Consider the following 17,454-nt stretch of genomic DNA (forward strand, 5'->3'; position numbering starts at 1 on the left):
CAAAAAATGGTTGGTTGTGTGTGTGTGTGTGTGTGTGTGTGTGTAATGTATATCACAGAAATTTTGAAAAATGAGAAAAGGAATAGATACAAAAAAATCACCCATTATACATATATTTATATTTGAAACATATACACACATTTTAAGTACAACTGAGATCATATCATATGAAACTTTGTTATACTCAACAATAAGTGGTTAACATTTTCCCATGGCTTTGAATGTCCCAGAACATGAACAAATAATTGCACATCATTTCATTAATTAAACCTTTTGTTTAACTCATCTCCTTTTGGATATTTAGATTATTTTTAGTTTTTTAATATTATACACCATACTGTGACAATATATCTACACATAATTCTCTGCATGCACCTGAATATTCTATAGAATAAAAACTTTAAAGTAAAATTTTAGAGGTAAGAGATGAACCCATTTTTCATGCCTTTGATACATGCTATCAATTATTCTCAGGAAGGTTATATCAAATTATCTTCCCAGTAGCAGAAATATGAGGGACTGCTGTCTTCTCCATAGTTTTGTTAATACTGGACATTGTACCCTCCAATGGATTCCATTCTTACCCAGGGTAAAAGCCAGAGCCCTTGCCATGGCCTCCAAGAGCCTGTTTGGTCTCTGATCTCTCTCCTACTTTCTGTCTGCTATCTCATCTTTCACTGGCTACTTTGAGCACAGGTACACTCCCACCTCAAGGACTTTGTACTCATTCACTCTGCCTGGAATGCTTTTTGCATCAGATATTTGATTATTTTTAACCCCTCCTTCTTTCAGCTATTTACTGAAATATCACCTTCTTGGTACATCTTACATGGGCGTTCTGTTTTATGGTTCAATACTCCATCCCTCCAGCATTGTAGGGCATTTATCACCTTCACACATTCTATTTTTTAAATAAGTTTATTATTTTGAGAGAGAGAGTATGTGTGTGAGTGGGGGAGAGGCAGAGAGATAGGGAGAGAATCACAAGCAGACTCCAATACTCAGAGCAGAGCCTGATGTGGGGACCCTGAGACTATAACTTGAGCCGAAATCAAGAGTCAGATGCTCAACTGACTGAGCCACCCAATCACATATACTATTGAATTGACTTACTTGTTTATCAGCAGGCTGTCAGTTCTTATCAGAATGTTAATCCCATAAGGACAAGGATTTCTTTTTCTTATTTTTTTTTTGTATATTTTGTTCTTTACTGCATCTCCCATGCCTAAAATAGTGCATATAATAAGCACAATACATTTTGTAGAATGAATACATTTTATACCCATTTCATAGCATTGGTAACTGAGATTTTTTGCAAGATGACCCAGGTTGCCTAATGCCAGTCAACTTGTAAGCAAAAAAGCTGGGATTCAAACCCCAGTTTATTTGACACAAACCATGGATTCTTAACCTCAATCATATAGATCCTCTGAGAAAGATCGCTAAGATTATTTTTCTTTCCCTTATATTTGTGCTTGCTTCCCAAATTATCATAGCTCATGTCAGACTTTTAAACATTAATTCATGTTGCACTGTTTTTATAGCTTATCATCTCCACGTTATTTGAAAGATTACAATAAAATGAAGCATAACATTTCTCCAGCCACTGGTTGCCAGGATCATACTAAGGCAGGGCAGGTACAGTGTCTTCAAACAAAGTTCTCTTTCTGTTTCTGACTTCTGTTTCTCAGTAAGAGTTATGGGAATTGCTTTTTTTTTTCAATGTATGGATATGGTTCAAATACTCAGGACCCCAAATTAGACTCCAATAAACATATCTATTATTAAAATCTACTAGGGTTAACACAAGTAGGGTTGGTATATCTCTTTCTAATTTTCACTTGCTACAAATACATTTCTTTTTTGAGGTAAAGAGAGGGTGCAGTGAGCAAGGGCAGAGGGGGGGGGGAGAGAGAGAGAAGTGGGGCTCACCCAATGCAGGACTCGAACTTGCAAACCATGAGAGATCATGACCTGAGCCAAAGTCAGATACTTAACTGACTGAACCACCCAGGCCCACCTGCTATAAATACTTTTGATCAAATGAGAGTTCAGTAAATCCTCTTGGATATTTGTGGAGCCCACTTTGAAGACTCATGTTTCTAATTGCCATCAATACATTCGTTTATAGAGTATGTTGCTTGACATACTCAGTCTCTGGAAAGCTTGTGAAGGGAATGTGAAGGAAAACAAGTAAAAGGCAAAAAACTCAGTTTGTCTTCAAACTCGGTATTGTAGGAATTGTGTTATGTGTGTTTGCAACGAGCGCTGCGCAATTTGCCACGACACCACAGCAGTGACAGGAAGAGAGGGGAGAGAGAAAATGAGCAACACATTCGGCAGTATCAAATGATGAAGGATCAAGAGGAGCTCCAGAAACACCAGGTAGTTCAACACTCCGACTGAAGAATGGGACCGTAGGAACATGATTTTAAAGGGCCACGTTAAATGCCCCATCATATGTCTGTACTGTAATGTATTTAATCATTTCCTTATTGTTGGACTAAAACTTGGGTTGTATGCAAGTTTTCATAATAGTGAGCAACACTGGGATGAATGTCCAAGCAGCTGAATGTTTGTACCTGCCACTGATTTCTCCCTCTCCCCAACCCCAAGGACTTAGTTTTAAAGGTGGAACTCCTGGATTTATATGGTTTTATTTGTGATTTCTAATACAACATAACCAAGGCTTTCCCCTTCAAATCTATGGCCTATCTCAAGCAAGCAAAGAGAGGATGGTACCCCCATATTTGCACTGTCCAGATTTCTGTGGTCTCCCATAGTTGACCATACTGCTCTTTCCTGCATTTGTGATACCAGGTAACCACTTAAGAAATCTTCCATTCCCTCTTACGATCCCCACAGAGGTGCTGCCTAAAGCCGCAAAACAGGAAAAAAGAAAAAAAAACCTTCCCCAACCCACTTTTATAAATCTATGAAGCTTTATAGAAAGTACCATTGCCTCCAAAAGGCGAGTTTCTACCTCAGTTGGATTATTATAATGTAATAGAATTAATTTTTTTTAACGTTTATTTATTTTTTTGAGACAGAGAGAGACACAGCATGAAGAGGGGAGGGTCAGAGAGAGAGGGAGACACAGAATCTGAAACAGACTCCAGTCTCTGAGCTGTTGGCACAGAGCCCAATGTGGGGTTTGAACTCACAGACCGCGAGATCATGACCTGAGCCGGAGTCGGACGCTCAATCAACAGAGCCACCCAGGCGCCCCTAGAATTAAATTTTTAAAGGCTGTATTTTCAGTACATAATTTTTTGTTTGTTTGTTTTCAAAGATGAGAAATCTGGCTAATAGAGCACAGAATCAAAAAAATGCTGCCTATAATCTTGGAGTTGCTGAAGCTATAAGAATCCACAAGAAGGAGAAACCTGAATTTTGTGTGAGTCTTTTCAAAATTTCTGTTGCTAATACCTGCAAATACTATAAGTTAATCATGGATTTTAGTTTTCTGAATTACTACCTTTATTCTTTGTTGCTTTTTGGTATTTTAAAGTAAACGAATTGCTTCTCCTTCATTCCAGAAATCTTTCCTATTTGATAAACGGCCACTCAGTTCTGAGATTAATGCTTTTAAACAAGAAGAATATTCCCAAAGTCTCCTGAAACAAATGGATAACAGACAGGAAAAGCAAATAAAGCAAAGACAAAACAGAGAGCTGATGGGCCGCCTAGAACAAAAGCATCTCACAGAGGAGTGAGTCTGGTTGACAGGCTCTAAAAACGGGTTCAGAATTTTCACGTGAAGCTTATTTCCATGTGGGATTCAATCAGCATTGGTAGTTTCATTAGCACAACTATAACCAACTGAGCCAACCAACCCAGCTGGCAGCCAGTACCTCAGCATAACATTTCATTAGAAAAATGAAAAAAAGCTGTCATTATTATAATTATCATTATAGTGATACCAATCTATAACTAATTATAGAGAATCATTTTGTATTGTTTTGTCATCACTAATACTGGTAGATGAAGGAGGGGACTTGTCTTGAACAAGCACTATTCCCAGCTATTCCCAGTCAATCTCAAGTCAAAGCTGGGGTTTAATGTCAGTACCGGTATCTCACAGGGGAACCCGGGGACAGGAATGTGGGGGAGAGGGGATCTAAGAGGACTAGAATCAAGGACTAAAAAGTCATGTAAAGAATCCTTCCCTCTGCTCACCCCCATAGCTCCTTAGTAGACATCATCTTTATTCCAGCTCAAACCTGGATGAATGTTAGTCTCAATCCTGAATATTCAGGAAAGAGAATCTGATTGGTATTGTTCAGATCATCTGAGGTCTGGGATAGGGTCAGAGTTCAAACCTGCCTAAGGGCGAGTCACACTTCTACTACTGAGGTCAGGAGAGTAATTAAAGAGGCTACTGTAGTGTGAGAGAGACTCCTAAAACAAATAATAAGCTAGCTTTTGGGACTGAAAAATTAGTTTTCTACAAAATGTTTATGTTCCATTATACTCGCTTTATAGATCATATGGGTTCCCTCTAGGTTGCATATAACAGAATCATAATTTATAATAGGAAATACCACTTTCTTAAAAAGGAGTCTTATGGTGAATCGTTTTGTAGAAGAAATAGACACTTCCTGCTTTCCTGTCACGGTTTTTTAAAGCACAGGGGTGGGGGGGGGGTGGGGGGGGGTGGGAGGGTGAAGGAGGACCTGTCTTAGTGGTAGTGAATTTGGACAAAATGGTCATTCCTGTGCTTACACTTGTCCTGTCTGTCCTCTATTCAACACATTGTCCACTAGCCTATGCATTTGAATTACTCCTTTCTTTCTTAAAATGGAAGCTCCTAGAAAGAAACGCCACTTTTTATTTACCAGGCTCTCACTCCTATTGATACTTATTAAATACATTTTAGTGATGTTAATCTGTATTACTGAAGACAATAACGAACGTCGCCCCCACCTCCTCTTATCTTTAATTGCTAGACTTGATGCACAGAGAGCCAAATACATCAGAGATAAGATGGAAGACACCCAGTGTTATAAGAGAGCTTTGGATGCACAGGTAAGGGGACAACTGTTATTTCAAAGTTCTGCAGTTCTGCAGTAGCATTCTAAAAATACGTATAAAAACTGTAGCCTTGTGTGTTACCCATTTGGTGGTTTTTGCAGCCCTTGTTCCTGCCTCTAAGGGACTGGTATTTTACTATGCTACACTGTTGTGTGTAAGGTTTATTGCCTGGTATAATTCTGATCTGTATTATATGTGTCCCTGTTTCAGATAAAGAATAAATCCATGCAAATGTCCACGTTTGAGCCAGAGCCTTGTGAACCCATCTTTGCTAAGGATGAGAGTGAAATGATGGTGCAAAAGCGAAAGCGAGACCAGAAATACATGAAGCACCAGATGGAGACCGCTGCTAGCCAGAAAAGAAGAACCATCTTGCAGCACCTGGTGGGCCAGAAGCAGGATTTGCAGATGCTTCAGAGGACACAAAAAGAGTAAGGGACCCCAGGTCTTTCTTCCTCCTCCTCCTCTCCTGCTCCCCTCTCCACATTCCCCTTCTCTTTCTCTCCTTCTACAACAGCACAGAAACAATAATAATAGTGAACACATTGAGGAGTTACTATGTACAAAATATTATCCTTCAAACTTCATCTTGTTTCGTCCTCACAATTCACTCAATGAAGAAAGGTTATTGATTAAAAAAACAACCCAACCAACCAGTCTCGATCCACCCCTCTCACCAGTTACCTCTCCATATTTTTCCTTCCCTTTACAGTACAACTTCTTAAAAGAGTTGTCCACTTGTTGGAAATACAATGTGAGCCACAAAGCAGCTATTTTTCTCAACTAGACACAGACATGAAACTTGGGTCGTTTCTCCAATAAACCCTCTTCCTCCTAAGAACCGTTCATGTAGTAAGCTGCACTGATGACGGCTGGTGAGGGATGGTGAAGGTGGCAACGTAGGCAGAGGAGGACTTTATGCCTTATCAATGCAAATACCTTTAAATTCAAACATCAAACACCCAGTTTCTTTCTTTTCCTTTTCTTTTCCTTCCCTTTCCCTTCTTTCCTTCTTTTCTTTTTTGATTTGATGAGTTTATACATTATGTTGAGCACAGGTGTAGCTACCATTTGTCCCGTTACATTGCTAGTACAATACCATTGACTGTATTCCTTATGCTCTGCCTTTTATTCCCATGACTTACCATTCCATAACTGGAAGCCTGTATCTCCCACTCACCTTCACCCATTTTGCCTGATCATCCATCCCCCCCTTCCCTCTGGCAACCTTCAGTTTGTTCTCTGTATTTATAGAGCTGATTCTGCTTTTTTGTTTGTTTATTCATTTTTTTTTTTTAGATTCCACTCATGAGTAGAATCATATGGTATTTGTCTTTCTCAGTCTGACTTGTTATTTCACTTAGCATAAAACTCCTTGGGTCCATCCACGTCATCTCAAATGACACAATCTCATCCTTTTTCATGGCAGTGTAATATTTCACGGTGTGTGTGTATGTGTGTGTGTGTGTATATATACACCACATTTTTCTTATCCATTCATCTATTGATGGATGCTTGGATGCATCCACATATTGGTTATTATAAATGATGCTGCAATAAATTTAGGGGTGCATATATATTTTTGAATTAGCGTTTTCATTTTCTTTGGGTGAATACCCAAAGGTGGAATTACTGGATCCTGTGGTAGTTCTATTTTTAACTCTTTGAGGAAGCTCCATACTGTTTTCCATAGTGGCTGCACCAGTTTGTATTCCCACCAACAGTGCACTGCACAAGGGTTCCTTTGTCTCCACATCCTCACCAGCACCTGTTGTTTGTTGTCATTTTGATTTTAGCCATTCTAACTGGTATAGAGTGATAGCTCATTGTGGTTTTGATTTGCATTTCTCTGATGATGAGTGATGTTAAACTCTGTCCACTTCCAAGCACCATGACCTGGGCCAAATCACACACACACAGGGTTCTTTGGGCCCTCTTTTCCTGACATGAAACATAAGGATAATATACCTGCCCTACCTCTCCTTACTGTGAGAATTATATGAGTATGTATTTGAGTACGTTTTTGGTAACCGCAAAGCTCTGAACAAATATGAACTGAGGTCTTTACTTGGTTATCTCTCTTGTTGAAGCTCTGGTCACAGACCCCCTTTTCTGTAGGGGTCAGGTCCTTGTCTCCTGTTTCTATATCCTTTACTAGTCATTCCATATTCTCTCACTTTTCTTTTCCAACTTCCCTGTCTCTGGTCCATCTCAGGATGTCATCTGAGGCCCTCCTACGGCAAGTAGAGGGTCACTTTCTTTCAGAGGGGATCATTTAGTCACTATGAAACAAACAGGCCTGCTAAAGTATTTTTACTTCTTTTTCTTTAAACTCTTCTGCTTTTGTTTATAAAAAATATAACAAATTATGCTTATTAAAATAAGTCAATTGGTGGGGCGCCTGCGTGACTCAGTCAGTTACGTGTCTGACTCTTGATTTTGCCTCAGGTCATGATCTCATGGTGTCTGAGTTTGAGCCGCATGTTGGGCTCTGTACTGATGGTAGGGAGCCTGCTTGGGATTCTCTTTATCTCCCTTTCTCTCTGCCCTTTCCCGCATGCTCTCTCTTGCTCTCTCTCAAAATAAATAAACTTTAAAAAAAAAGTCAATTGGTGGAGAGATTAAAAAAAGTTAATAATCTCCCCCTAGCCTTCTATATTTTTTCTATTCTTTACAAAAATATTCAAATAAGATGCATATATTTTTTTCCTTCCATTTTTGTAAATGAAAATAAGAGCTGTGAGATCTTATACATTACTCTGCAGCCCAATCTTTCTTTAACCTAATAATGCATCATTAGTTCATGTTCAGATCAGTACATAGAAACGAAATTCATTCTTCTTCAAAAACAGCATGATATCTATAATATGGATTGCTATAATTTAACTTTTGCATTATTGATGAACATTCACTCTGTTTCCAGATGGTTTGCTATTACAACAATTTTGCATTAAACATTTTTAATATATATCTTCATACTGGTTCTTTTGTTTCCATTGGATAAAATCTTAAAAGTGGAATTGCTGGATGCCAGCGTATGGCACATTTTAAATGTCACCAGATACTGACAGTTTGCTTTCTAAAAAGGTATGGCAATTTGCTTCCAACAGCAGTTTTGTGGGAATCCTAGTTTGCCTCCCCTGTAGCCCCACTTCATTTTCTCACTTTCTTAGCATCTAAATTAAACTGAATTTTTAAACTATCCTTTTAAAAAGAATACAATTATAGCCAAAAAGCTTTTGAAAAGCTGCTCGACATCACTAATCATTAGGGAAATGCAAATCAAAGCCACAGTGAGGTAGCTGCTTACTAACACATTGTTTCCACTTTCTGAACTGTGGGCAGGTCAGCCTTATTCGGCTGTCAGCTGTCATTGTTTGTACTGTTTGGAATAGATGTCATTTAGCTTTTAACTAAATGTGTGCCTCTCCAAGCTAAGAAGTGTTTCATGTTTTACTGAATATTTACTTATCTAGACCTGAGAGACAGGGATTCTCCACTCCAGTGAATAAAGGTAGCAAAATCAACTCCAGTGAATAAAGGTAGCAAAGTAGGATGGTGAGATTGCAAATGTAGCTGTGTTTTGTATTACACAATTTAATAATTTAATTCCAATCACATATCCATCCTGGAGGCCAAGTCTATGACAGTCTGAATGAAGTAAGCAGTTAGCAAATTGTTCATTTTTCTCCTTGCAACTCATTTATGTAGATGGAAGAAAAAATCTTACACTGTTTAAGATCTGTATATCACTGTAATGTATACAGGTGAGATGGCTATCTTTTCTTCCCCCTAGGGCTTTATGCAAAGAAAACATATGTTTGCAGAATAACATCTTAAGGTTTCACAAATGCAAAGATCAAATGTGCTATCATGTATTTTGTATTATAAAATCTGTGCTTTGATTGTCTTGTGAAATGTCCAAATCAAGAATAATTATAGATTTTTCTTATACCACATGCACCATGAAACATTTAACAAGTACTTCTTTTAGACTATGCAAAAGATTAGAAAGAAAGAAAACTGTCAATTCAGTGGTAGACAAAACCATTAAGATGCAATTATGATGTAAAAAGGAAAGATAAAGAAAACTAAGGCAAGCAAAAACAAATGCAAAAACTAAAACTAAAGAAAAAAGAGAAAGATACTAGGGTCAAAACCCAGAAAACAGTAGGTGTTGGTAAGGATGTGGAGAAATAGAAACCCCGGGCACAACTGATGAGAATGTAAAATGGTGCAGCCGCTATGGAAAACAGCATGGCAGTTACTCAAAAAATTAAAAATAGAATTACCATATGATTCAACAATTCCACTTCTGCGTATATACCTAAAAGAATTGAAAGCAGGATCCTTTTTAGAAAATTAAAAAATTATTTTATTTTCACTCCAGTATAGTTAACATGAAATGCTATACATAACATATAGTGTAATATAACATTGTACGTTTTAGATGTACGATATAGTGATTCAATAATTCCATGCATTACTCATTGCTTATCAAGGTAAGTGTACTCTTAATCCCTTTTACCTATTTCACCCATACCTCATCCACCTCCCTCTGGTAACCACCTGTTTGTTCTCTATAGTTAAGAGTCTGTTTTTTGTTTTCTCTTTATCCCCCCTTTTTTTGTTTGTTTTGGTTCTTAAATTCCACATATGAGAGAAGTCATCTGGTATTTGTCTTTCTCCGACTGGCTTATTTTGCTTAGCACTATAACCTCTAGACGTATCTGTGTTGTTGCAAATGGCAAGGTCTCATTCTTTTTTATGGCTGAATAACATCCATTGTATGTGTGTATATGTATACACACACACACACACACACACACACATATCACATCTTCTTTATCCATTCACCTATTGATGGATGCCTGGGCTGTTTCCATAATTTGGCTATTGTAAATAACACTACACTAAACATAGAGGTGCATATATCCCTTCAAAGTAGTGTTTTTATATTCTTTGGGTAAATACCCAGTAATGCGATTACTGGATTGTAGGGTAGTTTTATTTTTAATTTTTTGAGGACCCTTCATATTGTCTTCCACAGTGGCTGCACCAATTTGCATTCCCACCAACTGTGCATGAGGGTTCCTTTTCCTCCACATTGTCACCAACACTTGTTTCTTGTGTTTTTGATTTTAGCCATTCTGACAGGTGTGAGGTGATGGCTCATTGTGGTTTTGATTTGCATTTCCCTGCTGATGAATGATGTTGAGCATCTTTTTATCTATCTGTTGGCCATCTTTATGTCTTCTTTGGAGAAATATCTGTTCAGATCCTCTGCCCAGTTTTTACTTGGATTATTTGTTTTTTGGTGTTGAGTTGTAGAAGTTCTTTATATATTTTTTATTTTGATATGGTCCCAATAGTTTATTTTTGCTTGTGTTTCCCTTGCCCCAGGAGACATATCTAAAAAGGTGTCATGGCCGATGTCAGAATATTACTGCCTATGCTCTCTTACGGGATTTTTATGGTTTCAAGTCTCACGTTTAGGTCTTTAATCCATTTTGAGTTTATTTTTGTGTATGATGTAAGAAAGTGGTCCAGGTTCATTCTTCTGTATGTCGCTGTCCAGTTTTCCCAATACCATTTGTCAAAGAGACTTTTTCCCATTGAATATTCTTTCCTGCTTTGTTGAAGTTTAATTGACCACACACTTGTGGGTTTATTTCTGGTCATTCTATTCTATTCCATTAATCTATCTCTGTGTCTATTTTTTGTGCCAGTACAATACTGTTTTGATCACTACAGCTTTGTAATATGACTTGAAGTCTGGAATTGTGATGCCTCCAGGTTTGGGATTTTTTTTTCTTTCAAGATTGCTTTGGCTATTTGAGGCCTTTTGTGTTTCCATACAAATTTTAGTAGTATTTGTTCTAGTTCTGTGAAAAATGCTTTTGGTATTTTGATAGGGATTTCATTAAATCTATAGACTGATTTGGGTATATGAACATTTTAACAATATTTGTTCTTCCAGTCCATGAGCATGGACTGTCTTTCCATTTGTTTGTATCATTTTCTTTAAAAAAATTTTTTTTTTGTGTATTAATTTTTGAAAGAGAGAGAGCACAAGCAGGGGTGGGCAGAGAGACAGGGGGACACAGAATCCAAAGTAGGCTCCAGGCTCTGAGCTGTCAGCACAGAGCCCGATGCGGGGCTCGAACTCACAAACCGCAAGATCATGACCCAAGCCAAAGTCAGATGCTCAACCTACTGAGCCACCCAGGAGCCCCTGTTTGTATCATTTTCAATTTCATTCATCAGTGTTTTATAGTTTTCAGAGTACAGATCTTCTACCTCCTTGGTTAAGTTTGGTGCAATTATAAATGGGTTTATTTTCTTAATTGCTCTTTCTGGTGCTTCGTTATTAGTGTATAGAAATGCAACACATTTCTGTACATTGATTTTGTATCCTGTGACCTTACTGAATTCATTTATCGGTTCTAGTAGTTTTTTTGCTGGAGTTGAAAATAGGATCTTGAGGAGATATTTGCGCTCCCATGTTCATAACAGCCTTCAGTAACCAAGAAAGGGAAGCAACCCAAATGTCTGGCCACAGAGGAATGAATAAACAAAATGTGTTAACGCGCATACAATGGAATATTACTCAGTCTTCAGAAGGAAGGAAATTATGACACATGCTACAACACAGATGAACGTTGTTGACATTATGCTAAATAAAATAAGCCAGTCATTATAATACAATACAAAATATTGTATGATTCCACTTCTATAAGGTTATCAGAGTGGTCAAATTCATGGAAAAAGTAGAACAGTGCTTTCTAGGCACTAGGGGGAGGGAAAAATGAGAAGTTGTTTAATGAGTATAGAGTTTCTATACTATTTAAAATAGTATAGAACTATTTAAAAAATACTTTCAAACAGAGAGGGAGGCTAACCATAAGAGACTCTTGAATGTGGAGAACAAACTGAGGGTTGTTGGGGGAACCGGGATGGGGGGGATGGATGATGGACATTGAGGAGGGCACTTGTTAGGATAAGCACTGGCTGTTGTATGTAAGCGATGAATCATGGGGATCTACCCCCCAAACCAAGAGCACACTGTTTACACTGTATGTTAGCTAATTTGACAATAAATTAAAAAAAAAAAAAGAGTTCTGGATATTGGTTGCACAACAAGGTAAATGTACTTAATGCTATGTATCTGTACTCTTAAAATTTTTTAAGATGGTCAACTTTATGTGGTTTGTGTTACAATTAAAAAACACTATGAAAAGGAAAAAAAGGTTATGAAAGAAATATATAATAGGTACCATTTAGTCATTGAGCTCTCATTGTGTTATAGGCATTGGTACTTTCTGTATATTATCTCATTTAATCTTTATAATGACCACACAATAGCTGAATTGCTCAATGCTCCTTGGAGGAAAACGTGGCCATGTTTATTTTAGGAAAAGCAAACCAGCACACAGTCCATTACTGATTTTTATCAGAGGGTCCTGACACCTAGTGGCAGTGGCTGCCTGTAACACAAAGCCTGACAGAGCAGGCTAAATCAACCTGCACATTTAGTGAAGTCCTTTCTAGACTTTAATGAGAACTGAAGGTAAGAGTTTCAGTCTGGCAAATAGACACATATAAATAAATAATTTGAACCAGGTTTAAGATGATTCACAACAGCAGTGGCTACGTGTCTGGAGACTAGTAATAGAGACACTTTTCATTGGGAATTCTGGGAAATGGTACTTGAAGAGAGATACACCGTAATTACTTCTTTGATGTCTTTACTTTCACCAGACATTCCTCTTTTTTTTTTTTTTCTGAACCTTCTTCACAATGTTACATACTTTCTTGATTTCATTTTGTTTTGCCTAGTCACTTCTGTTTCTTTCCCTGTTTCTAGCCATTCATTTGTATTCCTGTCTACTTTGCCTTGTAACATGCCTGTAGCAATTCGGGCTGATTACTGACAGCTGAGTGACTGGAATAAAAGGAAAGAAACCTAAAGTAGAGGAAATCCATTTGAGATGATTCTTCAGATTAGTTAAATTAGCTTCAAAGGAAATTAATGGCTTTAAAGGCTGAATTTGTTCATTGGAAAAAGGTTTCAATCCTGCTAATTTAAACCAGAATTGAAGATGAAAGGTCCCAGACCAGTAAACTATTTGAGACCTATAATATTTTTAGTGTTTTTCTCAATGTTCATTCCTTTCAGTGTATTTCAAGGAGTAGTGAACAAAACCAGAATGTCTTCTGGGTAATCTACCATAAAGGAATGGGGCTTCCAGGGTGGGTGCATGCCCTCCCTGGTATTGTGATTGTGAACAAAACCAGACTCTGCTGTTGTCTCCAGACACCTGGCAGACAGAAAGGCTGAGATGGAGCGGGTGAAGAGAATGAACGAGAGCTTGCTGAAGGACTGGGAAAGGAGCACCGCAATGAAGAAACAGCGGGACATGGAGGAGAAGGCTTTGCAGCGGTAATACCCAATTGGAACCAGAAGTTTTTTGCAGAGAAACCCCCTCCACTCCTTGTTTACTTTCCTGGAATCCTGGGATGGCACACAGGTTTCCAGTGCCAACTCCCATTGATTAGCAGTGGCTACCTAGGGAACCTGGTGGAGAAAAGAATTCTGGGTTCAGTAGGAAATGCTGTGGTGATGTATTCGAAATGTCTGCTATGGATATGGGATTGGAGAATGTGGGATGTGTGTTATATGCTTGCCATATTTGCCCTAATTTTTGCCTCTGTTTAGGGTAGTTTATTTTCATATTGTGGAGGGTAGGGAAGCATGGGGTGGGGGAGGGTAGGAATTCTCCTTGGAAATAACTAGCTGGAAACAGGGAGAGGGAGTTTCTATCTGGACACATCCAAGTCTGACAGAATGGTCATTTAAGAGCAGAGTCAAGGGGTTGTAAGATTGGCAACTGGGAAAATGAAATGCCTGTTACAGAACCAACCCAAGACCATGTTCCTGAAATGTATTATATCCATATCCCCTCTTCCCAGCTACCGATTGACAATCTAGAGTCAAGGACTCTAGTCATGGCTTTGAGAATTAATACTAAATTTGGAAAGGCAGCTAATCTTTTTGTCTTTTATTTGTAAGATGAAGAAAGTAAACACCTGCCTGACATAGCTAACACAGGAATTTTGTGATCAAATAAAGAGATGGAAAAACATTACACTTAAAAAAAAAGAAAATATTTTACAAATGTATGGTATGATTTCATAGTATGTTAAAACTTGAACAGACCAAGCCTATGTAGTCACATGTTATTAAATCTTGAATATACCAAAATAATATTTTAAATTCCCACATATCAACTAATTTTTACCATAGTTAAAATTTGTCATAATAAGTCTTGGTTTGTAACTCTGTTCAAGATATTCTTTTAAGGCATCTCTTACCTGTCTTTCTAATGGGTAGAACCCATATTTTGTTACAATGGGACTAAGCGGGATGATGTAGCAGTGAAGTTCCAAAGTAGAAGTGGGGTTGTTTGGCTTAGAGAAGACGAAGGGGCACTGGGGTTTCAAGGCATTTTCCTTTTTTTTTAAGCTTATTTATTTGTTTACTTTGAGAGAGTGAGAGAGCATGACTGGGGGAGCGGCAGAGAGGGAGGAAGAAAGAGAGAACCCACTGCCAGTGCAGAGCCTAATGTGGGGCTTAAACTCATGAACCATGAGATCATGGCCTGAGCTGAAGTTGGATGCTTACCTGACTGAGCCACTCAGGTGCCCCTCAGGGCATTTTCTTAATGTTGGGGAAAAGCAGGTAAAAGGCAGTGACATTAATGCTGGGGAGATTTTGCTGGATTTCGGAAGATTGCTTGGCCAACGTGGTGATAAAGGATAGAGGAGACATAGAAAACAACCTTGAGTGTCAGGATATGGCAGGGACCTAGCAGGGACATGGCAGAGCAATCTTGTTACCTGAAGACCGAAGCCAAGTTGTGGGCAGGGCCTCAAGCAGGAGCAGGTTAGGAAGAAGGAATTGGTTGCTGTTAAAAAAAAAACAAAGCAGAAGCAAAAACAAACTTCCCATGAATGCAGTTAGCACATGATACTCCATCCCAACACCAAACCAAGCCAGGTAGTTCCCCCCTGAACACTGCTAACATTATTTGTTCTTTTACCTTATAAGGCTGTTCTTGATGCTCCTTTTTACAGAATTCCAATCATGTAGAAATGTTGGTAGGGTAGGGGAACACACCAGGGACTGTCCTGCATAATCAAGAAAAACTGTTGACATGCAAAATCAATTATTGCCATCCCTTCATCTCTGCTTTGAGCCCCTTTTGTCCTCCTACTCTTTGTCTCCACCCCCTCTCCTACCCTTAACCATCCAGAGGGCTCTGGACTCCTAGATTTACCTTGTAAGTCTACTCTTAACTGTCTGCTGGGGCTTAACTTAACCAGCAGCTTAATGGCCTGCTCTCCCTCTCAACGCTGTCTTTCCCCCGAGAGCCTGACAGATAAAAGTGTATCCACATGGCAAAGCTTTGAAGACACCTGTTTGCTGGCTGTGTGGTCTTGGGCAAGTTATGTTTTTTCTGAGGGTTTAGGTGGGTGGGGCTGGGGAGAAGCGCTGGGGTCAGACGGTTGTGAAGGCACCAAGTCTTATATTTACTGGAAATAGCAGACATGCCAACAGCAGACCATGCCAAGCTGGGGTGAGCTGCAGGAAGCCGTGTGGACGGGAGAGATGGCAGGTGGGCCCTCACAGGCAGGCATTAAGCTCCTAGATGGTAGGTATGTGCCTTCTCTGCTGCATCACTTCTCCGGCACCGGCTTCTAAGCTAGGCCCCAGCACGGACTCCGGGAGCCCCTAATAATGACCGCCTGTCCTTGCCTCTCCTCAGGTCTGCAAACAAGCTCTTTATCCTGGACCAGTGCGAGAGATATTTGCGCTGCAAGCAGTGCCAGAGGAGCACCAACAATAAGGGCAGGAGCAACGTGTGGCCATTCAACCAGCACCTGCCTGGCTCGCGGTTCTTTTCATAAAACCCACCGCTTGGATCTATGTTTTCCTCCGGAAAATTTTTATCTTTTAAATGTTGGAGGCATGATGGGGAAACTACTGATTTTTACTTTGGAGGGAAAAAGTTATTGTGTTGTTTTGGTCCTTTCAGGAGTAGACTGCTTTTTAACCCCTTGTTGAATTCACATAGGCAGGGCCTCCTCACCTACCTTCCTCCCCCGCCCCACAGAACCCTGCCGCCATGGGGGCTGGGACCGCGACCCAGCCTCATTCTGGCCGCAGGGTTGCTGCCGACCCAGCAGCATAGATAAGACAGGAAAACTTTATCCTTTTTTCCATGTATAATAAATAGTGTCCTAAGAAATATTTTCTATGTGACTGACTGTGCATAATGGTAAATCTTACCTCCCTCCCCGGAGGAACTGCATACGCGAACGTTCTAGAGGTAGATTAGGTTATTTGCCACAGGTGATCAGAGCAACGCTTTCTGAGCTTTCTAGCTGAAGACATACCTGGAGCTTTGTTGGGACCTCCGGGGATATCATTGCCTTGGTGCCCTTCTGGTCAAGCATTCCGTTAGAGGTTTATTGTTGGGCTACTTGGGTGCTGTGGGAGGAGCCTGGCTGGCCTGCCAGGTGCCGCCGCCTTCTCTCCTTGCTTCCCTTGCTTCCGTGCTTGAGCTGCATGTGCTGTGGAAGAGGAATATCTTTCTGCTAAAGGACTGATTTCCAGTTAAGGTATGCGTGTTTTAAACCAAAAACTTTGTTCATGCACTTTCATCCTTTACCCTTGCTCCCCCTCCCCCGTCCTACTACCTCAGGCAAACCAATGAACAAAGCAGAGTGGGGTCTACATATCAGAAAAACAAAAGCTAGGAATACAGTCCCTTAGACTATTTGCTTTCTGTCTGCCTCATCTCTCTTAGAAAATGGGGAAAAGTATATGTGGGGAGACATCCAACACATTGTTTTTACCACAGATACAAAATAAGAATGTTTTGAGCCCTGAATGGTTAAAGGGAAAGTACCTTTTAAATTAATATCAGGAAAATTTTGTTGCTAATTTTGTCTTTATCTTTTCTTTTAATTTATTTTTGAGAGAGAGGGAGCACTCAAGCAGGGAGGGGAAGAGAGAGAGGGAGAGAATCTTAAGCATGCTCTGTGCTGTCGGCACAGAACCCAATGCAGGGCTTGAACTCATCAACCGAGATTATGACCTGAACTGAAACCAAGATTCGGATGCTTAACTGACTGAACCACCCAGGTGGCCCTAATGTTATCTTTTTCTGTGGAAGCCAGTATGCTTCCTAGGGACTGGAATTGTCTGGAACCTCTCCCCCAAAGCTTCCTACACTGCCACTTGCTTTTTCTCAAAAGATCATTCCATGCACGTCCAATCATCACCAATCAATATTTAAAATGATAGGCTTTCCCAAAGTACAGTCTAACTCACCTGAAGTCAATACCTGCAAC

The 17,454-nt window shown here is 39.5% G+C and overlaps 1 protein-coding gene across 3 annotated transcripts in view; it reads left to right on the plus strand.

Annotated features, from left to right (window-relative positions):
- Positions 1 to 16,024, plus strand: part of CCDC81 (coiled-coil domain containing 81) — a 37,164-nt gene extending 21,140 nt beyond the window's left edge. For all 3 annotated transcript variants that reach the window (XM_015074904.3, XM_053203761.1, XM_053203762.1), the window contains exons 8-15: positions 1,545 to 1,638; positions 2,239 to 2,385; positions 3,293 to 3,397; positions 3,540 to 3,712; positions 4,950 to 5,028; positions 5,245 to 5,465; positions 13,352 to 13,477; positions 15,864 to 16,024. In XM_015074904.3, the coding sequence (XP_014930390.2) occupies positions 1,545 to 1,638; positions 2,239 to 2,385; positions 3,293 to 3,397; positions 3,540 to 3,712; positions 4,950 to 5,028; positions 5,245 to 5,465; positions 13,352 to 13,477; positions 15,864 to 16,005 (1,087 nt within the window). In that variant the 3' untranslated portion in view covers positions 16,006 to 16,024. The remainder of the gene's footprint in view (positions 1 to 1,544; positions 1,639 to 2,238; positions 2,386 to 3,292; positions 3,398 to 3,539; positions 3,713 to 4,949; positions 5,029 to 5,244; positions 5,466 to 13,351; positions 13,478 to 15,863) is intronic.
- Positions 16,025 to 17,454: the final 1,430 nt, after the last annotated feature.

The sequence above is a fragment of the Acinonyx jubatus genome, chromosome D1 (assembly GCF_027475565.1).
Source record: "Acinonyx jubatus isolate Ajub_Pintada_27869175 chromosome D1, VMU_Ajub_asm_v1.0, whole genome shotgun sequence".
Taxonomy (NCBI): Eukaryota; Metazoa; Chordata; class Mammalia; order Carnivora; family Felidae; genus Acinonyx; species Acinonyx jubatus.